General features: G+C 38.7%; 1 protein-coding gene across 3 annotated transcripts in view; it reads right to left on the bottom strand.

Moving 5' to 3' along the window:
• The window catches only part of LOC126198581 (helicase domino-like), a 582,238-nt gene that overhangs the window by 9,891 nt on the left and 545,944 nt on the right, over window positions 1-26,403 (bottom strand). For all 3 annotated transcript variants that reach the window (XM_049935022.1, XM_049935040.1, XM_049935033.1), the window contains 2 exons: window positions 16,190-16,264; window positions 4,971-5,125 (listed from right to left, as the gene is read on the bottom strand). In XM_049935022.1, the coding sequence (XP_049790979.1) occupies window positions 4,971-5,125; window positions 16,190-16,264 (230 nt within the window). The remainder of the gene's footprint in view (window positions 1-4,970; window positions 5,126-16,189; window positions 16,265-26,403) is intronic.

Raw genomic sequence — 26,403 nt, 5'->3', positions numbered from 1 at the left:
GTGCCTTCAAAGAAAAAACCTAACATGACAAATGACAAATGGTTGGGAGTACATGAATAGGAAAAACAATCCTGTAATGTTTGAATACAACATTAGTGGTGTTTTTCTGGCCTTTTATTAATTTGCAGGGCTGCATCATGGGCAAGGATTATGCAGAAATTTCAGGTGAGCAACTGCAATAGATGTTATTTCCTAACACGTAACATTATCTCACTCTGTTCCAGTCTGTGGTGGTACTGGGTAACAAAGGGAGCACTCCTTTGTGGTCTGTTCTTGGTGGTGATGGGAGGATTGGGGGCATGATAGAAAATGGCACAGGAGATGTGTTTGTAGATTACGCCTGGGGGATAGCGCCCATCTGTGAAGACCTTGGTGGGACCCTCAGCATGCTGAGCAAGGGAGTTCTTGTCACTGCAGATATGCTGTTCCTGGGTGGCCACACTGTATGGGGTGGATTTTTTGGTGTGAAAGGGATGATGGATATCTCATAACTTCTTATCCTTTGAAGGAAAGCTATACAAACAAATCTGTGGCACAGTCATGGGCACCCACATAGCACCCTCCCATGCCAACATGTTTATGGGTCATCTAGAGGAACCCTTCCTTGCCTGCCCACATATCACCCTTCTATGCCAGCCTGTTTATGGGTCATCTAAAGGAGCCCTTCCTTGCCTGCCCCCTTATTCTAATTCAGTTTCATTGATGATATCTTCATGATTGGGACTCAAGGCCAAGACACTCTATCTTCATTCCTTCACAACCTCAACACCTTCTCTCCCATCTGCTTCATTTGGTAATCCTCAACCCAGTGTGCCACTTTCCTAGACATTGACCTCCTCCTCTCTGATGGGCTATCTGCACCTCTGTCCATGTTAAACCCACAAACCACCAACAGTGCCTGCATTTTGATAGCTATCATCCCTTTTTTTTTAAAAAACTCCCAACCCGGGGATGGTATATCTGCAGTGACAAGAACTCCCTCACTCAGTATGCTGAGGGTCTCAACAAGGCCGTCAAACACTATCCCCCCCCCCCCCCCAAAGCCATTTCCCCTCCCTTTCCAATCCTTCCACCACCACCACCACCACCACCACCACCACCACCAAGAATCAGTCACAAAGGAGTTCTCCCTTCGTCACTCAGCACCACTCAGGACTGGAACAACTGAACCATATACTTCATCAGGGATTTGATTACCTATCATCATACCTGAAATCCTTCCCACCCTTCCTAAAATGATGCTCTGTCACCCACCCAACTTCCACAACATTCTAATCCATTCCTACGTCACTCCCAATCCCAACCACTTACCACAAGGATCATATCCCTGTGGAAGACCCAGCCGCAAGACCTGCCCAATCCACCCACCCAGCACTTCCTATTCACAGGATTGCCCTACCCCAGCAGAAGTCAGGGCACCTGTGAAAGCAGCCATTGTACTGATATGAGTACAACCAGCTGCTCGCCAGGATGAATGGCCACCACCAAACGGTGGCCAAGAGCAAAGTAGATCATCCTGTGGAACAATATGCAGCTGAGCATAACACGATTGATTTCAATGGTTGTTTCAATGCCCAAGCCATCTGGACCTCACCACCAGCTTTTCTGAAATGTGAAGATGGGAGCTAACTTTACAACACATTCTCTGCTCCCATAATTATACTGGTCTCAGCCTACAATAACATACTGCCCCATATCTCCACCCAACAGTTGCCATCCAATCTGTCCTAACATCTCCTACCTGTTCTCATCTCCCAGCTTCTTTGTTTGCCACTCTGTGCCAATACACCCTCCCATCTTTCCCCACTCCTTTCCTTTTCACTCCTTCTTTCCCCCACATCCATACCCCACAACCACCCTTTGTCACTCAGCACCACATGCTGCGCCTGTTGACCTCCTAGTCCCTGCACACTCCGCCAGGAAGCGTTCCTCTGTGCCCCCACCTGTACACTACTGTCCTCCCCCTCCAGATTGCTGCTGACATCCCACGTGATACTTGCATTCAAATCTGAGCTGCTGGAGCTGGCGGTCAGGTGTGCATGAGGTGTGCTTGCTTATGTGTATGAATGGTGTGTGTCATTGTTTCTCCTTCTCTTTTGCTGATGAAGGCTGCAGCCAAAAACTTTGTGTAAGTGTTGTCGAGTTGTACCTGTCTGCAACTTAATGTGTTGTCTTTATGGCAAACAGCAATCTATGTTTTCCTACACTGTTAAACTTCCTAATTTGTTGTTGGGAACATTTTACTGAAGAGTAATTGTAACATAACAAATTCAACAACACAAAACTTATCTGCAATAGCAAAGGTATATTTGATCTCATTTAAGAATGTCAATGTCTGTAAGGATAGAATGCATGTTGAGAATATATGACTTAAAAACAGTGAAAAGTAACAAACAGAGCAAATTGAACAGGTGTTTCCCATTCACCAATGTTTACTAACACCTACGCAAAAATGTGTTGGAGAGGGGAGAGGAGGAGATGGGGAGGTTGACGTCGAAGAAGGCAGAAAGGGTGGTTAGGATTTACTTCCTGTCAACAATGAGGTCATTAGAGGTGGAGCACAAGCTCAGATTGGGGACTCTGATGACGGAAATTAGTTCTGTCTTTACAGAAGGGCCCATTCAGGCATTTGCCGTAACTGATTTAAAAAAATTATGGAAAACATAAATCTGGAGGAGTGGCCAGGGAATTGAACTACCATCCTCCAAATGTGAGTCCAGAGTCTTACCACTGCACTGTCTTGTTTTGTAGTACAGAAGATATCCTTGATTCTCCTGGTTTTTGCCTATTTTCAGAATTCTTCTCCACCACATTCATAATGTATGATGCAAAACTAGATGTACAGGTAATACTAAAGACAATCACACCACAAGGGACCATCGCAATGAATAATTGCTCATCTGCTTCAGTACTCTCAGTCTTTATCAAGCACAATAAGAAATGCATTGAGCATAGAGTTGCTCACATTTTTAGTACACCATTCAGCATGAACAAAATCCTCTAAAGGAGACATTGACCTGCTGGGAACTGGCTTTTATTAGGAGACAAGGAATGATCTAGCTGACACAGGATCCAAATCTCTGTAGATCATTTCAAGTGGAAGTACCATGTTTTGGTGTAAGAATGCATTACTGGAAAATGTGAAGCAAAAAGAGAAAGACAATGAACTGTTCCTTTGATGAAAGCTCTTTAAGAACTAAAATTGAGAGAAGCCATCTTGACAGAAATAAAAATAGGACAATGCTTTGCGACATGCAGCTTCCTCCATGAGCTGATGACACTTTTGAAAAAATCAGGCTTGCACTGTATTTCAGTACACAACATAATTTGAATACCTTATGATTCAGGTTTCTGGATAGTCTGTTGAAAAGAAAATAATTTGGTTTCAGTATAGCTGATTCAGCTCCCCATATCCACCCTTCCCATTTTATTCTAGTATTACATTTTGTGTAAGACCCATGAAAATAAGACGTGAGAAATTAGGGTTCATACTGACGCTTAGACAGGTGTTTTTCCCTCGCTTTATTTGTGAGCAGAACAGGAAGAGAAATAAATAGTAATGGTACATGGTATCCTCCACCATGCACCCCATGGTGGCTTGTGGAGTGTATATGTAGATGTAGATGTATTACAGCTTGTCGCAAAATATTTGCCACATGATTTTAGACTATATTTATTAAGAGCTATCTTCATTTTAAGATGTACAGTCACATACAAGATTAACCACAATAAGCACACAAAATGTATGGTAATAAGGAGTCATACTGTTGGCATTCCTATCTTTTCAGATATTTTTCTTAATATTGTAATTACATTGTGTCTTCATTATATATGCAGTTAACTGCTATGACATTTTGCTTCCTAAAGCAAATTCAGCATAATTCAGATATTTCATGGGTTTTAATGCACTCTTATTTCTTTCTTTGTATTTTGGTTTTCTTTTGGTTTTCTCCTATGTGTATTTTGCAGAGTACACAAAGTTGTCATTCATTAATGAGCTCCAACTCCAGACTGCAAGTTGTAAAACATGAATGATCTGAAATGTTCTGCTTCATTTCGTAGCATTTTCTAGCTTTCTTTCTTTGGTTAAAAAACAGAAAAGAGAGAGAGATAGACCCAGGAGACTTACAAGTAATGCATCTTTCATTCACACACACACAAAACCAAATCTAAGACGTTACCACCCATAGCTTTGAGGCCAGATTCATACTACTACTTCAACACATCATTAAAAGTATTACTGAAATTAATAATTTGCAATGTGCATATAATATTACTGTTTTACAAAAAAGTTCAATTCATCATGATCTGGCTATCACTGACACAGAGAAGAGGATACTGTCATATGTAATCAATGTTGGTGCTATATAACTACCACCAGTTCTTGACATGTGTCACTCATACACACCAGCTTTAAAAAAAGAATAAGAAAAGAAGGAACAACGACAAAACATCAGTTTACATTATTTCTATTTTAGTGGCGCATGATAATTCTTAACTGCACATATTGCTTTGTAAAGTTAACAAAAACAAGAGCATATGGCCAGTCCTCACAAATCTGTTAATACCTCCATAGGCTCTGTTTTGGTCATGCTAAATTGGGATTAGGAAAAGTTATCACACATTTGCATGACATTTTACTTCGTTAAAGGGAAATTAGAAATCTCGCAGATGGTTAATAACTTTGTTGTCTTGTCATTTTGTGGCAATATACCACCAAGGGATAAAATCCAAAAGTGTGAGTGAAATGTGCAAAAATGAGATGCTGAATCATGATCCATTCTGATTGCACATTTACACTATTCACATGAAAAACAACAAATGTCAACAAAACAAATGGGGTCGTAGTTAAATTTCATGGAGTTTGGTGCAGGTGGGAGTGTGCACACCAGGCAAAAGATTGTAGATAAAATTTACCTTGTGCCGATCTTTTAGAGAGATGTGGTTAACATTGGTAGGCTTTCACTTACTTCCCACAAATCTTGCAGGGAAATTCCTCAAGTATATCTGCAAGTGTAGGAGGGGTGCTGGCAGATGGTCGTTTGTCTGGTGTAGGAGAACGTCCACAGACTCCACCGCCGTGTATTCTAATGTGGCCATTCAGTGCTGCACGAGAGTTGAAGCTCTGGAACACCAAATTTCATATTTTAAATTAAACTGTGCTACCTCTTATCAATATGTATAATAGCAGAAGCACCATAACATCAAATTTACAAATTTGACAAAAGGTAAACCATTCATAATAGAGAGTAAGAAAAGTAGAAAATTAATCAAAGAAAGCAGAAAGAAAATCTTGGTCAAGAGGGGTAAAAAAATACAGAAAACAAAACTGTAAGCTACGTTTTTTGAACATGGGCGTCTTGATACTGTGGCTGTGTACAAAATGTAGGTTCATTCTTTCAAAGAGAAAGACAACAACCAGCCACTCTTAAAAATGTTATTTATTTAAGCAAATAGTGTTATAACTGGTTTTGAATTGACAAGTTCATCTTCAGACGGTCGTTCGCAAGATGCACATTTATTTTATGTTTACAGCCATATGGAGATGAACCTGTCATTTCAGATCCAGTTATAGTGATATCTACTTCAATAAATGGCATTGTTAACAGTGGCTGGTTGCTGTCTTTTTCTTTGAAGGAATAAATAAACAAAACTATTCTTTAATATCCTCTCACATTCCCTGACTGATTGTAAACACATTATCAGTGAACAGATAAGCCAAGTAAGCTCTTTTTTCATCATGAAAAATGATAGTGCAGTGGTTAAAACATGGGCCTTTTTCTCTACAGGAGCAGGGTTCAAAGTCCCACCTAGACTAAGTTTTCCCTTAATAGCACTTCCTTGTCTTTGTCAAATCAGAACTACTGCTTCAACTAAATAGTATGTAATCAGTGGGATTTTAAACCCTGAGCTTACATCCTTATTTTAATTTTCATAATCACATAACACTATGATGATTTATGCACCTATTGATCAATATTTGCGTTAAAAATGAGAAACCATTTGAGGCTCTACAATTAGTGTAACATTGCTGTAAGTGGAATAATATGTAAAGCAACCACTCACGTACAGTTGAATGATTTGTAGCTCATACAAACATGCAACAGAAAACTATTTGTACTGGCTTTTGAACTTCTGATCTTTCTCTAGTGGAAGTACACACACACACACACACACACACAACAATAACACAGACACCTCAATGCACTTGCCCCTGGCCACAGTGAGATTCATATTTATGTATCATTCCATCCAGAAATATCCCTTGTCATTACACATGGCATTTATTATCTGATGAAAACTGTTCATTGCACCAAAAAAAAAAAAAAAAAAAACAGTTGAGAAAACCTTGGTGTACGGTTAATAGTTTAGGAATGTCATAAGGATTGACTAGAATGTTACTGAGGTTAGGAGAGGGACAGAAGGTAACAGGGAGTGGTGTGTGGACGATATCAGAGACAGAGGATTTCATTTCAAGCCTTGATTTGAGAAAATCTGCACCTTAGCTAGACTTAATCTTTTTTAACACTCTCCCCTTCTCTTTTACATTGTATTTTATATTATATATATTTTTAGTTGTTATGACCCTTTTTTACCTATTTTTTTCTATCCTAAGTCTTACCTGAACTATTAATTTCTGTTCCCCTAATCTATCATTACTTCTCACTCTGTCCTTATTATCTCTGGATTGTAACATAGGGCTTATCAATGTATCACCTCTGATCTATTGTTTTTGTCTACCATCTGTGATATCTCCCCTTTTATATTTGTCTGCATTCACTTTCCTCCAGCAGTCGGTGTGATCTGCCCTTCCTTTTAGCTCTATCCCATAATTTATTAAAAATGTGTTTATTAGCAAGTTTCTTGACATGACTATTTTCCACAACAGCCATATAAACATTCATTTATAAATTAAACTTTTTTTTTTGACACATGACATTAAAGGCATCTTCAGTGAATTTTTTATTTACTTTCAGCTTTCCTGACAATGTTTCCATTTCTTCTCAAGGGGTCAGAGATTAGAAGACAAAAACAAAGTAACCAAAAATTTTGATGTAAATTTTTTAAAGTTTATTACAAGCAGATTTTTTAAAATGAAGTGGAAATGCATCTTTTAACCTTTGATGCTCTGAGAGAAAATGTAGAAACTGTCAGGACAGGCAGGAAATAAATAAAATTCCACTGGAGGTGACTTTTCTGTAAATGATGAAACACACCTGTAAAATTAAATAGTAATATTAGAGCACAAAAAAGATTTTTAATTTATAAACAAACTAGCGACCCATCTTAGCTTTGCAACAGATAGCATTAAGTACCTGGGGCTACATGACATGTCTGTTGTATCAGTAATTAAGTTTATGGCCCACTGTGTAGAGTCACGATTAAAATTCAGAGGACAGCATTAGATAACTGAACATCATCATTTTCACAGAACTTGAATAATTCAAGCAACACACACCAGGAAAGTTCTCAGGAGGCACAAATGCTGTATGTTCCATATTTAATTGGTGCTCAGTGTGACATCTTGTGGCAATGATGGGAGTTGCGAGCTACAGCGTTGTCCAATCCACCCAACTTGACAGTTTGGTGCAAGCTACAGCCGAGTGCCAACTGCCAAACTGCATTACTAATGTGGCACATTCCATCCGACCAGGCCGTCCAACTCCAATGCCAACCCCACAAAATCTACAACTTTTGTGTGATCCATTCCCGCACTTTGCTACACACTCCTTAAACATTAACTCTCTATGAAACACTCTGTTCTCATGTTAATATCCAATACATCCTGCATTGCAGGTCATTTAGGATGTCAGCGAAAACTTTCACTGCACCACCCTGGCATTGCTCTTGGCCAGCCTTACGCTTATCTTGTGCACCCACAAACATTCCTCCACATGCATCAGTTTGTCTATTAGTAAAAACTGTATCAAAATCCCTCCCATACTTCCTCAGATAAGCTTTCCCTTACAGACCAAAAAACACAGCAGGGGCATTAATTATAATATGTATGGATGATTTTTTAAGTTTAAAACTATAATTTTCAAAACTATGTATTAGCAGAAATTACTCAGCACTTTTCACTTTTAATCACTTTCCCCAAAACAGTAAAGACTGTGCTGAGATTTTTATAAAAACACTGAGAATGCAAGATCGTATTATATGTACCAATCCATAAAATTTCTCTACATCTTTGACCATCAGAAAAATACAGGAGTTCTGATTTCTGCATAAGCATAAACAAATGCACTGCATATGTTTCCATATTCAGCATTCTTCAATTAAATTTGGAGATTACTCAGTTTCTAAGTTATCAACCTTTATTCAGTAGGAAATACAGGGTGGAGAACTACTCATTAATGGAGTAAATTTTTATCCTGATAAGTAAATATCCGTGGTACATATATATGTTACAACAATTAAAAGTAACAACTTCAGTTTCACGCAACGGTTGCTTATCAGTGACATAATTCTTTTCCTTAAACTGTTTGTGTTTTTTCATATCATGTATTAGATGAACATGTCACAAGAGTTCATTTAAATTATATAATAACACAAGGGATTATTCACAATGTAAGTACTTCTGAGGATATTTAATGTTCACATTTCTGCTTTAAGTTCTTATAATCATTATTATGATTTTTAGTCTGCACTCTAAAAATAATTAGTGATGGAACAGTTACTCCATAGCACAAGCTACGAGTATCTTCTAGTCTCAAAAAATGTTAGGTTAACATGCATAGCATACACAAATAAATGAAAGTAATAAAGTTTTTAAATTTTGAATATGGAGAGTTTATTACAGTATTCTTCACTTGATAAGAGGTGTCAACTGAAGGATTTATAATATGATAATTCACCATCACACAATTTCTTTTTAATGTTTTAAGAAGATTCGGAATTTTCTAAAACACTTTCAACAGGATGAAGATAAGGAACAAACATGGGAAAGGAAAAGTATCTATACAGATTCTGAAGACAAGGAAACATCACTACAAACCATGACTTATGAAATGACATTGTTACTGCCTAATCATTCCCTCATTTACATTACTCCTGTGTTTTGATAAACTTTTCCATCCTTTCTGTGCATTCATATATGACCCTTCCTGTTCCTTGTTAGGCCTGCCAATATTTATACTCAGGACAAAAACTAATAAAATTCTAAATGGAAGAGACTTAACTGTATTATCAAACATATTTTTCCCTTGAGTCTCCTCTATTCACTGTTCTCGCAAGTTTTATTAGTATCCAGTTTTGACTTTCATCACTAATAAATACTAATACACATATACACCAAATTCAAAAACAGAAAGAAGTAGTTTGAACACAGAAACTATTCCAGTTTCAGTCAGTGGTTTGCAGGGTACTTACCCATTAGTGAGTGCTCTTACATTAATAATAATATAATAACAATAATAATAAAAGTTCATAAAATGCTAAGAGCTCACCTTACTAGTAAGGGTTTTTAAACATTCAGTATACAATCAAACTATAAATAAAACCTGAAAAAGGAGCCAAAATAGAAAGTCACACTACTTAAAATAAATTAAAATATTTTTTGGACTCATCAGAGGTAGTAATGCAACACACACATGCATAAGATAGGAAGTGCTTAAGCTTTTCGATTCAGCAGTGGTAGGCAAAAGCAACTAGAAAATAAAAAGGTCAGTAAGCCAGTCACAACCTTTCGTACAGGATTTTTTTCTATATCTCAGACAGTCCTGAATCAATTACTTATACCTTATTTTCTAATATCTTTCACAGTTATCTATCCAATCCCTCTATCTATAACTTAAAAAACATTAGATTCTGAAAGATTTACTTTTTATGTCTTTTGCATGTGTCTGTTACGGGCTGGTATTTTATATGGTAAAGTGTTTGACTAGTAATACATAGGACTGTAAGTCAGTCCTTTGTCATTCATATAATTTTTTTCTGCTACCGAAGGGCAGGTGTTTTTGTATATCAGAAATTCAAAGCTGTAGCACATTTAAAATTATACTGCAACTATAGGCCATGACTGAGCTGATAGACCTGAAAAAGAAATGAACGACATGAAGTCCATGTTAAAACTAGCCTTCAAGTTGACTGGTTATTTTATTTATTTACTGTATTGCTGGCACCTGTCACTTTTGCAAATACTTTATTTTCTTCATCTCTCAGAACAATTTGTAAGTTTACATTGAATGAATGCTGATAGTTAGAAACTAGAGAACAAAAATCATCAGTGCCTACAAGTGCAAAAAGGTGGTGCCTGTGACCCGGAGTTGTAAAATGCCCACCCCTCCACAGAAATTGAAAATAAAGAGGTTAAAATATTTTTTCTGTATAAAGGTCTTGTTTAACTGTTTAGGCCTCTACAATTACATGTCTTAGTTCAGGAATTTACAAACTGGCGATTGCAGTAGTCAAGGAGGGGTGGGGGTATCCCACGTGGGAAAATGGGGAGGACGGAGGTCTTCCATGGAATGGTGTGGGAGACATTCATGTAACTCAGAATTACAATTCTTCTTCATACAAACATAAAATGTATTCATGCTGTAATACAAAAAAGATGATTCTGAACTAAGACAAGCTATTTCAATTGTCATGCCACATTAGTTTTCTATCTTGTGCTGCAACAGAATTTTGTGGTAAGAAATGTGCTATAATATGATGGGCAGGAAATCAGAGTTGTAACGTATGAACTACTTCATGAGAATGACATGTATATACAATTTTTTTATTATCAAAGGAAACCAGTCACTAAAGCTTACATGAATATGAACAATTAAAAAAAATCATACGTGCAACAGAAAACAGGGAAAAGTAAAGAAGTATGCAAGATTAGGATTCAATGAATTGTCAATGATGAAACAATTATAATTGATAATTATCAATGGAGAACTAGTTCAGATTGAACAAGCATTGAACTGTAAATCAGCTGTTGTTTTTTCAGAGAAACCATACTGCCATTTTCTTCAATTAATCGAGAGAAACCACAGAAAACCTGAAGGTGAATGGTTAGAAAGGAATCTGACCGCTAACTCTCCCAAATGTGTATCCACTGCCTTGACCACTGTGACCTTAGGTGAAATGGAATAGTACTAATACTGTCTCAATATATGCTCTAACTCATATTCATGTTACCAAATCTATTCCTCTTCTCAACCCAATTGTTTAACACTAGATAAGCATTGTGACCTTACAAGAATAAATAAGTTCTCTTCTCCTTAAGAAATTTAATACTATAATTACTGTACAATGTCATTGATGGGCACACAGAAAAGAACCGTAACTTTGCTAGCTTCTGGAAGTAATCTTTAATGAGGTAGAATACACACACACACACACACACACACACACACACACACACACACACACGCACATACATTGTGCTGGTTGGACACAATGCTGGGATTGCAATTCGACAGGTGAAATGAGGTGAAGGGATGTATCAGGTGTTATGGGTAGAGGGAGAAAGGGGCAGGGAGCATGATTGGGGGGGGGGGGGGTGGTTGCAGATCAGATACATAGCTAATAGCTCAGACGGAAGCGCCAAGAGTACAGAGTAGGAATGCAGGAGGAGGGGGCAGCAGATGCATGCCACTCGCACTCCCTGTCATTATTTTGTAAGAATGTTAAAAAATAGGTACAATAAGTTCAACAGAAAAAGGAATAAAATGAATTAGAGATATCTAAATACTTTCTAAAAAGTTAATCCCTGTGAACTCTGCCCCCCTTTCCTTTCTATATTTAATTATAGCCTTAGTTTCCTCATAACAACAATTTATACTGGGATCATGTTTCAAGACTAGGCCAAGCAGCTATTGTCATTCATTACTGCTGAGGTTTTGTATCAGTCATCATCATCATCATCATCATCATCATCATCATCATCATCAGTGTTCTGCCAAAAGGCAGGTTTTCACATGGTAGTTCTCCAGGCTGTTCGTTCTTCTGCCATCATCTTCAGGTCTGCATAATTTCCTCCTCCCTTTATGTCGTCTATCATCTTTTATCTCCTTCTTCCTCTCAGTCTTCTCCCACAAACCAATCCTTCCAAAGCATGTGCTAGCAAGCACTCCCTTCTCGATGAATGTCCCAACCAGTTCTTTTTCTTTCTCTTACAACCTTCAGCAGACATCTTCTCTCACCAACCCTTTCCAATACTCTTTCATTACTCACTCTTTCCATACAGCTCATTCTCTCCATCCTCCTCCACATCCACATCGCAAACGCATCTAATCTTTTTACATCCTCTCATTTCAGCGTCCATGTTTCTGCCCCGTATAGTGCCACACTCCAGACAAAACATTTGCCACACCTTTTCCTTAGACCTTCCTCTTTCTGCCTCCTTCACTATCGCAATTCAAGCTTTCACCTCGTGGTGACGTCTCAAGTCTTCAGTTATTGTGCTACCTAGGTATTTAAATGCACTTACTTGGCTAATGGTAGATTATCCTATTTTAACATTGGACAGTCTGCGTCTTGTACTGATGACCATACTCTTTGTTTTTGCTGTGTTTATTTGCATCCCATATTCCACACAAGCTTCATTCAGATCTTTCAGCATGTTATTCACTGTCCGCTCACTTTCTGCCACTAATACCATGTCATCAGCAAATCTTACACATTGTATCAGTCAGACTACAAAAATTATCTTTGTTAAATAATATGATAAGAAGGATAACAGGACAACTGCTGACAATCTTTCTACTTTTGTTATTGACTTCCTTTCCCAAATGGTTTAACAAGCAATGCATTTAAAACTATTCATGCATCTCAACAATCTTAGTGTCACCCTGCAGGCATCTACAAAACCTTCGCAAACAATTATTTGCTTATCAAATCTGCCATACATAATCTAACACTGTTTGAAACAAATATTAATGAAAGCAATTCTAGGGCAATAAATAATCTTTAGCATTTTGGCAAAAAGCTCTACTGGGTCTAAAAAATAATTAATTACACAGCTACAGTGATGTTTTATAACTTATTTGCTGACATTAAAACAAAAGGGTTATCAAAGTAAGAATTTAATATTACAGATTGTGTGACAGAAGTATTGTGTATCACTAATATGGATTACATACATCCAGCTATTTGTTTTGTTATTATTATGAAAAAGCTGTTGATAGTCATGACAAGGTACAATGGTAATCACGGTGTGTTCATTTGCATAAAAACAACATAACTGGAAATACAGTTTTACAGATGATTAATATTGTTGGAGATGTAAAGCACCAAACTGTCAGTTAAGACATATTTTGTAATGATAATCAAGACAGGTATCATCAAATAAAAATAAATGCAGTGTAATAGCAAATGCACTGCAACTATACCAGGTGTTCCTCCTAAGACTCATTAGGTGCATTTTCTGTGGTGTTCGGCAGATATTTCCAGTTCTGTTTTTGCAGTGTGTAGCTGTAGTCAGACCAAACAAATATTTATCATCATCTCTTTAACTTGATGCTCAACATTGACAGAAAATGTCAGTTCATTTCCCTTTACAAGCAAAAGGATTTTTTAAAATAGACTTTTATGCACTCATTCAGTAGAGTGGTCTTAAAGAGGTCTACTGCAATAATTTTTTTATCAATATGTATTAAATGGCAGTAAAACACTAAGAATAATGAGTACTCCAGTAGCTACAGGAGCGCCCTGGCTCGTGGTGACTGCTACCACCATGCAGTAGTGCTGCTCAGTCGCTGCTGGTTATTCTTTGTGTTTTACTGTCTCTGTTAATACATGTCAATAAAACAAACATCACACTAGACAAATTTTGGACAGCTCTAGAGAAAGAGTACATAAAATTCCACTTCAAAAATAATTTTTTTTCGAATGAGACACAAACTGATGCTTTCCATTTACACTGTGTGACACATGAACGAAGTGATGAACAGTATTTCTTTGGGGTGACTCCAGTTGCACATTGCAAAAAGGAAATTGGAAATACCTTTTGAAACACCATAGAAAATGCAACTGGTGACTCTTAGGAGAGACACCCTGTATAATGCGAAATGAACATTTACTCTTGTCAGCAGAAGAAATGATCAAAGAAAACAATATTTCTGATGACAAGTCTGGTTAATAGATTTAATGATGGTAAAATGATGGGCCACAAGGAATATTCTTCAGAGATTTAAACTACAGTTCTATTATTGAAAAAAAGTATACAAAAGATCAACTTTACAAATCTTCAACTTCGATCATGAAGAGTGTGTTTGTTAAGAATTGGGAATAATTCATATGATTTTCAACTTTCAGATTTTCTGTGCAGGTCTTACATTTCAGAATCATCTGTGTCAAATATGACTATGCCAGTGATGTCAGTTATTTTGGTGGCACTTTCTTTAACCCATGAAACCTGTTCTCATTACATACTACCACAAAATCATTTTGATTAATGTGCATGAGCTTAAAATGAGAAATTGTGGGAGATAGAGGTTAGCAGTTGGTATTTCCTTTAATCATTGGAACATATTCTTATAATTCTTGAAAGCTTGTTCCCTTCTACTCTGGTACTTCTCCCAACCTAATTCACATTCTCTTTACTTATCCAAACACCTTACATGCATTTAATAACAGAAAACATTTTTCTTCAAGCAAAGGCATGGCCACATCACACTCAGCCTTGTATAACATCTAAGAAAACTCAATTCTTCCAGTAACTGTGCTGTTAATCAGATGTTTACTAGCAGTAAAAGAAGATCAAAATGAGCATTGCAATTGAGACACTTTTGAAATGTACTTCTTCATTGAAGAATAGTGATATTTTATATGATGAATGCTGATTTGTCTCTTCTCAGCAAAAACACAGAGGGTTGTTTTTCCATTTATTATTTATCAGGGTACATATATCAAAGGTTACAATGGCACTGTTCATTAAATGGAAACTTACATAGAAATTTCAACAATATGTATAAATTCTGAGTACTAAAAATGGAAGACTTTGTACACCTCTCAGCTGCAGCTCTAATCAGTGTTTTTGGACTTACACTCTTTGCATCTGAGCTATTTTTTATGTTCTTATACCTAATTTTATTTCTCATTTTATCTGTGTGGTGGTTTTATTACTGACGTATGTATGACCTCATTGACCCCTTCCCTCCTCTCCATCTCTTGACTCTTATTACCTCCCTTAAGGTGAAAGGTAGCTTAATACATTATGACAAACTGCCTATTGGCTTCTGTCTCGGGTTCTTCAGACGACGTTCATCTAATGATTTTTCTAGATCATTAGATGAACGTCGGCCGAAGAACCCGAGACAGAAGCCAATAGGCAGTTTGTCAACAAGTGGCCACGAAAGCCTCAACAATTTTTAATACATTATGTACACATTTTTATTCTCACTGAACTATTGTTCCTCAGTCTCAGATGTGTAATAATGATTAAATCAATGGGATGAGTTAAGTTATCATCAAAACTTAGTTCTATTTAATGCAGTATGAATCAAAGCATGATTTTTGATACATGATTCCAACATTTCCTTAATACAAGACCACTAAAGGAAAATGATCAAAGATGATATTACTCATAACATATGTAAAACTTAAGAAACACAGGCACTATTATGATCTGCGCAGTATTTTGATTTCTTTCTCTCTTGAAACATTATGCAGTCACAATTAGTTAGTGTGAGACCCCGCATAACGATTCTGGCAGATCTGTTACCATGTTGAAGAACAGGCAACAGTTATACAATGACAATAAAATTAATGTAAAAACTCAAGAAGGAACTGTGTAAGGCAAGTGGACAATAAGAGAAACTAATGGGGAGAAAAAAGTAAGGAATTCAGATCTTTCATAGTACCCAACAGAGTACGTACATATTTCATTGAAGGAAAAATTCCACCCACCCAACCCCAGGTGTATCATTGACAAATGATTACATTCTGAAAATTTAAGGTGTTGTAGCTACTCAACTGCTGTGAACCTTACTCTGCACTTTCACATCAACATATTGTTGCCTTTGTCAATTATCTGCATAGGACTCTCAAATCTGATTGGCATCCATATTTAATGAGAAGAATATGCTGATAATAAACTTCTTCCTATCAATGTAGAAATATTCAGGCTGACATCTTGACTAAAGGGTGTGAAGATTTCAAATTATGTACTTTAATTAGAACAAATTTTTAAAAAATACTACATGGATGTAAATGCCAAATGTATTAAAAATTCGATAGGTACATTGAAACTTACAGCTGAACAATCAGGATATTCACAGACAAATAGCCGACTTTCAGAACTTGTTGATACTAACTCTACATCATTGGCCTGGAATGAAACGTAGCATCATGAGTGGCACATCAACTTATGGCACTTACAACAGACTGTTACATGTTATTGTTATACATAAGAAAAAATTGCAGTGATAAGAATAACATAAAACATTTTTAAGATCTATTAATGAATAATCCTGTCAACAAATTCACACATTTTATTTTGGTGCAGTCATTATAACCCAATTTTGCTCAAATTTTTGAATGAAACTCACATTCGGAAGCTGTGGAAACAATTTTTTTTAATTCCAGGCCTATCTATTACAATTTATTTAGTATTTAATAATAACATGAAAACATCATTAGTCTAGTGAGATAACATCAGTATGACATGCCTAGTTGAAGTGGGAATGTTTGGAAAAAAATCTGTTATCCATTACTTGCACGGACATCTGTCATACTGCATCTGATACAAATTTATACAAGGTGCGCCGGGACGAATGGTCAATATTTAGAGATATGACAGGCATGATCATTTGAAGAAGAAAACCTTATATGGACAGATGCCCTATTCTGAATGGTTTCCGTGACAGAACACATTTAATATACATTGTTATTTATTTTCTGTATTAATCAATACAATGTCAGGTTTACACATGTAAAACAGTTAGTAAACATTACAACATGTATTTTACAAATTATCAATTGAAAAATACATATTTTAAACAAATTCACCTCTAAGTATTATCATACATGCTACATTAGAGTTGTTGTACGGTTTACAGTAAATGTCTGAACACCCCACCGTCAACTTCAGTGCATTTGTGTACTCTTGGGAGAACGTGTTGTGTTGCTTGTCTGAGTGACTCTGCACATTCTCTAATGAGGATAGCTGTGTCCATGATGTGTCTTCACCTTTCATTTGTACACCTCAGACTTCATGAAACCCCATAAATAAAAATGTAATGACATAGGTGAAGTCTAGCAATCTTGGTGGCCATTTACTTGTACTATCATGACCAATGCTGCGATTATAGTGTGTACAGGTGAGATGTCCCTTACATGTGCGGTAAATGTGTACTACTTCAGAAACCACTTGGAAGAGCAAATACATCCACTCAAAATTTTCTCCTTCAAATGAGTGTTCTTGTCATATCCCTGAAAACTGGACATGTCCTGTGACACCCTATATAAGGATACAGGGTGTCACAGGACATATGTTTTTATCGAAATCTGTATATTATAAATATTCAACAGCCCACCTTATTTCTTAAATTGAGTATGAAAATGATTCAATATTGGAAATCAAGAAGAAAAATAAAAGAAGGGGCCATCCACATTTTTCTTTGCAACCCACAGAATATCAATGTAATTCATTCAAAGGTTGATTTTTTTTTCCAGGTATATCATTGGCAAGTGCTTACAGAAATTAGAAGTGCATGTTGAAAATAATTAGAGTTATCATTCAACAGTGTTATATGCTTAACTGCATTCATCAGATATATTGTGAACAGACTTAATGCTGCTCAAGTTTCAACTCAGTTGTGGTCACTGCAACAAAAAGCTAGGGCAAACTGTGCTCTTGTAATAGTACGATGTCAGTCTTTTCTCAAAAGTTACTCTCCAGAGAGAAATAAAACGTTTTCGGGGTGCAGGGGTAATAAATGTGTAGTATGGGTGTATTTTATAGTAACTGCTTCATGTACTTCATGAGTTGACTTTGCGTTGTTAGATGAAATGAAAAGCTGCTTCTGTTTACAAGCAGTTTCCTTAACTAAAGTGACACTAAATGAAAAGATTTGTTGCAAGGAGTCATGTGTGACACAATGTTGGCACCCAATTGTGAGGTACAACGAGTAGGTACTGGGAGATGAAGAAGCTTGCACAGGATAGAGTAGCATGGAGAGCTGCATCAAACCAGTCTCAGGACTGAAGACAACAACAACAACTGTTATCAGACTAGTCATAACGTCTTCCATGCATGATTAGACCTGCCTATAGATCCTCAGTGGCCTAGTGCTTGAGTTTTCCTCTTCAGTTTTCCTATACCTCCCCATCATTTACCAAAACAAAATGTCACACTACAGAAAAAAGTACAGTACAATATAGCTGAGGGCTGACAAGGGAAATTCCAACTCTTCAAGGTATTGACTCCAGTGCTTGAAGAAGATTGTCTGTGTTACTTGAACATACTCAGTATGCTTAAAAAAATAATGTAACTGGAGTATGTTTAGAGAATGTCAGAAGATAATTTCAGCATTCAAGAGCAGTTTCAAGCAGACTGATAATTTCTACAGACCCTTCAAAAAAGGTTGTAGTAGAAGCTGATAGCAGGAAGAACAGTGAATGTTGTATTACCAGAAGAGCAATCACGGAGTCTCATTGTCCCTGTATTTCACAAAATTCTGTGAGGTGACATTATGCTAAGTGAATAACATCACCACATATAACAAAATCTGGATTTTCAGTACAATTTTATAATCATGACAGCAAACAAGACATGCATGTTTTTAAGATGATGGAACACCTGTCAAGATTGAAAATCTTGGAATGCAAAAAGAAATTATCATTGTTTTCCTACCTGTGCAGGCAAAGTTGAAATGCATGGTACTTGATTCTCAGAAACACTGCTGACAAGGACAAAGGAATTTTATCGGAATGTGTCAAAAATTATTTTCCAAATGCAAATGAATGCAGTGATACTGTAGAGCTTTCCCAATACTTTTCATACAAGAATGCTCCATATGAAGATAATGATATTATATGCAACAAAAGATAAAATAATGAAACACTAAATTGCGAGTAGTTACTGAAATAAAGCAATGTAATGACTATGATGTGACAGATAAATATAAGTAATATTTATGCTTGCAGCAAACTGCAAACAGATGTAAATAGGACAAATTCTCAAATTAAACCTAATTGTAACTGTACATGCTGTTTCTTTGAAAATAGGCTATGGAAGCAAAAAGTAAATTTCACTAACATGAGGTGAAACATGTATGTTTACAAAAAATATGTATTTAGGTAATGACATGATATGAGCACATGCAAATGGCAGTATTTTACATAAAATCTGTCATCTTATGGGGCACATAAATTCGAGAAGTAAGTTTGAATACAGTAAATTTTAAACATTTCACACAAATACTGTATGTTCATAACAATCTGGCATATCATATATTAAAAACATGGAATCAGATGCTATTTCTTGGTTGCATGTGCTAATGAACATGTAACTAATATAGATAGCTGCAAGTAAAATAGTAGCTGGAAACACACATTTTTCAGTGTCCATAAAAAACGATAAGAAGTCAGACTTCTGACAAAAATGATTCATTTTGACAGCACAGACATGATGGATGTAAATGCTGCAAAATGATCCTCATATTTCTTATTAAAATAATACACCAGTACTAACACTTTGTCAATGGCAAATGATTCTGAAGTGTGCATCAAGCTCAAAAACTTAAAATAAGAAACACAAGTAATGAAGTCCTTGTCACTGAAGATATTGTAACTACACCAAATACAATCATGAGAGGAAAATCAGGTCACATCTCAGTAGGCATATCAAAATCATACACTTTGTGTTCCATATACATATCTAACAACAAAAATCAATATTACAAACATTAAGAGTAGAACAGCATGCTTCTCGTTGACGCAAAAGGATAAAAATATGTGCAGCCATGTTTCTACCCATACACATTACAAAAGGCAGACAAAGACATTCGTTTTATTTCAGTAGGGCCTGTAGGAATTATTAAAAGAGTGGCAGATGTCCCTTAATATCACATTTAGGAACTGTTTTAAATCAAGATCATAGTGTGCTGGGTGCCAAGTAATTTCTTTTGGTTAGTCTTGATGAGAAATTCTGACTATTTATCTCAGAAATAATTCCAGTATGGCTAAGTCAACATTTTTGAGCAGCTTGTTCTGTGGAAAGGAATCAGTAAAATTGATAATCTAATTCTGATGACTTTAATCAAGACAAAAAAATTTAACAGTAACTCCTCCAAAGACATTAATAATAATTTAATTTTACTGTGGCACTCGTGCATTCATTTCCTTAAAATGCTTCATATTAGTACCCGCACAGAACTGTTAACTTCAAAGCAGTGTTTTTATAAATAATCTATTTATAGAAGAGAGGAAGTAATCCAACCTGGATAGTGTCAGACAGGAAAACTAGCCCAGTTTTATGCACTACTTTAGATACTATCTTTTCAGATACAGATAGAACAAATGCACGGGTCAAATGGGTAATGAAAACTGGTAGTGCAATTACAGTGGATTAGATATGAGAGAAATGTGATCCAGGTAATAATGCCTTAATCACTACTCATAAAACTCTGTTAAAGGATGTGGAACTTAATATAAATATTGGTGGTGATATTATTCAACACTATTAACATAGCTTGATAATCAAGCATAAACAATAAACTCATTTGTGTGTCATTGTTCCTCTTAGAGAAATATACACTCCTGGAAATTGAAATAAGAACACCGTGAATTCATTGTCCCAGGAAGGGGAAACTTTATTGACACATTCCTGGGGTCAGATACATCACATGATCACACTGACAGAACCACAGGCACATAGACACAGGCAACAGAGCATGCACAATGTTGGCACTAGTACAGTGTATATCCACCTTTCGCAGCAATGCAGGCTGCTATTCTCCCATGGAGACGATCGTAGAGATGCTGGATGTAGTCCTGTGGAACGGCTTGCCATGCCATTTCCACCTGGCGCCTCAGTTGGACCAGCGTTCGTGCTGGACGTGCAGACCGCGTGAGACGACGCTTCATCCAGTCCCAAACATGCTCAATGGGGGACAGATCCGGAGATCTTGCTGGCCAGGGTAGTTGACTTACACCTTCTAGAGCACGTTGGGTGGCACAGGATACATGCGGACGTGCATTGTCCTGTTGGAACAGCAAGTTCCCTTGCCGGTCTAGGAATGGTAGAACGATGGGTTCGATGACGGTTTGGATGTACCGTGCACTATTCAGTGTCCCCTCGACGATCACCAGTGGTGTACGGCCAGTGTAGGAGATCGCTCCCCACACCATGATGCCGGGTGTTGGCCCTGTGTGCCTCGGTCGTATGCAGTCCTGATTGTGGCGCTCACCTGCACGGCGCCAAACACGCATACGACCATCATTGGCACCAAGGCAGAAGCGACTCTCATCGCTGAAGACGACACATCTCCATTCGTCCCTCCATTCACGCCTGTCGCGACACCACTGGAGGCGGGCTGCACGATGTTGGGGCGTGAGCGGAAGACGGCCTAACGGTGTGCGGGACCGTAGCCCAGCTTCATGGAGACGGTTGCGAATGGTCCTCGCCGATACCCCAGGAGCAACAGTGTCCTTAATTTGCTGGGAAGTGGCGGTGCGGTCCCCTACGGCACTGCGTAGGATCCTACGGTCTTGGCGTGCATCCGTGCGTCGCTATGGTCCGGTCCCAGGTCGACGGGCACGTGCACCTTCCGCCGACCACTGGCGACAACATCGATGTACTGTGGAGACCTCACGCCCCACGTGTTGAGCAATTCGGCGGTACGTCCACCCGGCCTCCCGCATGCCCACTATACGCCCTCGCTCAAAGTCCGTCAACTGCACATACGGTTCACGTCCACGCTGTCGCGGCATGCTACCAGTGTTAAAGACTGCGATGGAGCTTCGTATGCCACGGCAAACTGGCTGACACTGACGGCGGCGGTGCACAAATGCTGCGCAGCTAGCGCCATTCGACGGCCAACACCGCGGTTCCTGGTGTGTCCGCTGTGCCGTGCGTGTGATCATTGCTTGTACAGCCCTCTCGCAGTGTCCGGAGCAAGTATGGTGGGTCTGACACACCGGTGTCAATGTGTTCTTTTTTCCATTTCCAGGAGTGTATGTGTATCCATGCAAGTACAGCTACAATACATAGCTCAGTTCTGTCTTACAAGTTTTGGAGAGAACAATGTAATCAACAAACAGTTAAAATGAAATGTAGCTGATTTATGAAGGAATTGGAGAGCCAACAACACTAAAACAATGTCAAATTTTCAATTCATTCCTACAAAAATGGTGGATACATGACACAATGAAATTTTGTAAATTTATTTAATGAGTTTGCTCAATCCTGCATTGTCTCTTCAGTATCCCTGACAGTAGATTTTGATAGGGACATAGATAAGCGAGTGCATGTCCCATGGGGGAGTATTGCAGCAAGCTGTCACAGATTTCAACTACCTCAAACCCAGGACACATTTTGTGTTTATCTCCGTACCTGTATCTATGCAGTGTTCGGACTGTCTGCTGCCTCATAGATTGACTTACATGTCAAATTCCATTGCTGCTTCTGTGGTTCAGCTCCCTGGCTTTGTAGTCAAGCCACCATTAGCTAGTGTAGTTACATTTGTGCTGACAGTGAGGTTTTCACAGCATTGGCACACCCCACACATATACAAAACTGGCGACAAGCATGGGATTGGCCATATGCACATGCAATGTGAGGGGACCGGCAAAGAACAGACCATTTGACATCAGTTCGTGATAGTTGGAAAGCCGCAGGGTGGCCATTGGAGGCCCCAGTGTTTTCCCTGGACTTGAACACTGTTTCCAACACCTCACAGGCATTGCCCCAATGTATTCTGCTAATGTTGGTCATGGATGGCTGAGTGATTGAGTTTCAGATAAATATGGGAGCAAGAGTTAGTTTCACTAACTTAGGCACGAACAGCCTCTTGGGTTGCTCTGCATTGAAACAGACACTATGTCAAATTGTGTCTTGTGGTAAAAATGAATTCCTTTGAGGGGGCAATACTCCACCTCACACTGTTATAAGAATGTGGAACAGCCACTTATATGGTTAGTGATTAATTACCCAGTTTTGGGTTTCACACTTTTTCTGTTTTTACCTTCCACGTAATGGGCGAAGTAAATTTAGTGTCTCGTTCGGTCCTCTTTCAAGATTTGGTTTCTTTACTACAGTTGTATGAGCAGCTGTTTGAGACTACCTTGGGTTGGGTGGAAAATTTTGAAGCACACATCTCACTTATCCATAATCAATACCTAAGTTTTGTCACCTTCGCCACATTCCCTTCACCATACTTGACAAATTCAAGGCTGAGTTGTAGCATTGCCAAGACATCCACGTTGTTTCTCCCCTTCTTTGTCAAATCAGTGGGCCATCATTTTGGAGGTGATTCAAGAGCTGAGTGGTGCCTTGTGCCAATTTTAAACAAATGGTCAATGCACACTGTGTCATGGACTCACATCTAATTCTGTGGCAGGAGGAGTTTTTGGTGAAGCTGTCAGGGGACAGTATTTTTCACGCCATCAAATTTCGTAGAGCGTACTAGAAATTGCCGCCTCCCCCTCCCAATAAGCCATGGACTTTGCCATTTCCTGAGGGCATGTAGCTCTACTATATAGTCATGGAGAGCTGCATCAAACCAATCTTCCGACTGAAGATCACAACACAACACCAACATACCTGCAACTACCACTCAACATCGCTTTTCAGAGCTTCTTAGTGCTTAACATCCCCCTTTGAGCTTCACCAGTTTAATCATTTGTCCACTAGAATCCCATCTGTGCCAGAAATTTATCAATTTATCAACAATATTTGGAACAACTGACTAAGGACATTTACTGTTGTGTCAACTACTTCTAGGTCATGGGTTTCATGTGAGAGGAGCACTTACGAAATCTGCAGATTTTCCATCATTTGCTGGAGAACTGCGTTAATTGAAAACAATGAAAACATAGTTTTATTTGCCAAGGGTGCATCTTCGCAGTCACCTAGGCTTAGCAAGGATGGTCACGTCCCTAAGGATGAGCACATCAAAGCCATTGTCATCCTACCGGCACCCAAGAACCTGAAGGTGCTCCAGTTCTTTGCTCCACTCCCTATTTAGCTTCCTTTATGCTGGGTAAAACATTAACCCTGGCTGTTGACACATTCCATTATGACATAGGTGTGGTCCTATGCAGTCCTGTTGCGTTGGAATCCAGATGGCTCTGAACAGCCCTTACCTTATGCATCAAAAAGGCATTTTCAGTAGTGCACTGTAATTATTCACGAGTGGAAATGATGCACTGGCTATCATTTTTGAAATTAAGAAGTTTCATGTTTTTTCTTGTATGGTGCAAAGTTCCAACTTATCACCAACCACAAACAACTGGTTTCCTTATTCAGCCCTCATTCCAAGCTACCAGACAGGACTGCCCACTGATCGCAGGAGTGGGTGCTCTTTCTCAGTAATTATTGCTGTGATTTGTTACTGGTCAAATGCCCAGCATGCTAAGGCACATGCACTATCGCAATTGCCGGAGGGTCCATATCCAGAGTTCAACCAATAGGAGGCTCTCATTTTTGTGTTGGATGACGTCTTGCAGCAGACACTGCTAGATTTCCTGTTGATGCTGTGGGAGTCTGCAGCCACCATGGCCACCGATCCATTTTTTTAGAAAATGTTTCAGTAGTCCAGATGGGATGGCCTGAGTGCACTCCTTTGGGAGCAGAATTGGCATTCTGTATATTTTTCTCCCATGTGAACACTTCAACTTGGTCCAGGGGTCCTCATGCTTGCCACAGAGGAGTAAGGCTGTTGAGTAGTCATCCCTCCAGCACTGCATCCATGCATACTCCAGCTGCATGCGTTGCACTGCAGTATGTCTGTTATGAAGGTTTTGGCATAAACGTTATGTTTACTGGCCAGCAATCAATAGTGATATTGAACATTTTGTGATGGCTTGCATGGTCTGTGTACAAAATCAGACAGCCGCTGAGTAAGTTTTCCCACTGGCCAGTCCTGGAGCACCCTTAGGACAGTACGCACATCAACTTTGCAGGATCTTTTTTGTGAAGTATGTCATAGTTGGTAGTGGATGCATTGTCCAATTTCCGTATGTTACCAAACTGTTCTCCACAACATCAATAGCTGCTATTCATAAATTGTCTGTCATTTTTGCTACTGAGTTCTTCTGTTTGATGCATGTACCCAATAATGGTTGGCAATGTGTGTCATGGGAATTTGAAGGTTTTTGCATTTGCAATGGTATCCACCAACTGAGTACCACCTGTCTTAACTCCAAGGTAGAGTGTTTCATGTAAATGTTCAAGGTACAAATGAATAAGCCCCTGACTGCCTCATTCCGTGATAATGCACTGTCCAGTTTTCTCGCCCTGTACTGGGCAACATCAGTTAACAGGTGCAGTCTGGCAGAACATTTGCATGGATGCCAGCCACAGTGTTCATTGGATTTCATGCACTCTGAGTCACGTGCCCTGGACCATCATGGCCTCCCATACTTTCCCCAAAGAGCTACTATTTGGGTCCAAGCTTCTGGTCAGTATCAGGGATGGCAGCTGGGGTAATAGTGGCCTACAAAGGTTGATGACATCTGTATGTGGTGGATGTTGGTCTGGAGTAGCTGACCTGTCATTCCAATCATTTTTGCCCACAATCTGTTGGATCTGCAACACCACTGTCTCCATGCCTGGAGAGTGATGGGATCTTTTGCAGCATTTTCCTGGTAGGAAGCTACCAGCTGCAGCAGCATGCACATCCACAGCCACCCCCACTCCCACTGCACCCTCCAGCATCATACTTTCATCTAGAGAATGGGCTAACAGGCTCCCACCACAGAGCCCATGATCTTGGAAACAGTTCCATCTTTCCCCACTCACCCACACATGAGTCCTTGCCATTAAGGCAGCCTTTGCAATCTTCCGCCACTGCGCTGGTGTTGCCTACTGTGTGGAAGATCCACTGCCAAGGTATCTTGTGCCCTCTTCAGTTTTGTGATGGAGGTCACAGCACAAACTTGGCCATTTTCAGCCCTACATGGCCTTCTCAGGGGGGATTTAGTACCCCCACCAGTGGATTATGATGTGGACACAAATGAGGCAACATGAGTCTTGTGGGAGAATAGTGCAGCAATCTGTCACAGGTGGCGCACATGAAATGTTGTATAGGCAGAAACATTGGCACACGTTTTAATGTGTAACTGGTAACAGGCCAGGGCCTGTCAGTTCTTACACTGATTTAAATACATATTAGATCTGGCCATCACTTCACGCCATGCTCTGTTTCTGCATTCTAGTGTTCAGTCATTTGTGCTGTTCATGTTTTGTGTTTATCCACACTCGTCTCTACATGGTTTTCAGACTCAGCTCTCTGGTTTCATTGC

This window comes from Schistocerca nitens, chromosome 1 (assembly GCF_023898315.1).
Source record: "Schistocerca nitens isolate TAMUIC-IGC-003100 chromosome 1, iqSchNite1.1, whole genome shotgun sequence".
Classification (NCBI taxonomy): Eukaryota; Metazoa; Arthropoda; class Insecta; order Orthoptera; family Acrididae; genus Schistocerca; species Schistocerca nitens.
This window is presented reverse-complemented; position numbering and strand designations above follow the sequence as displayed.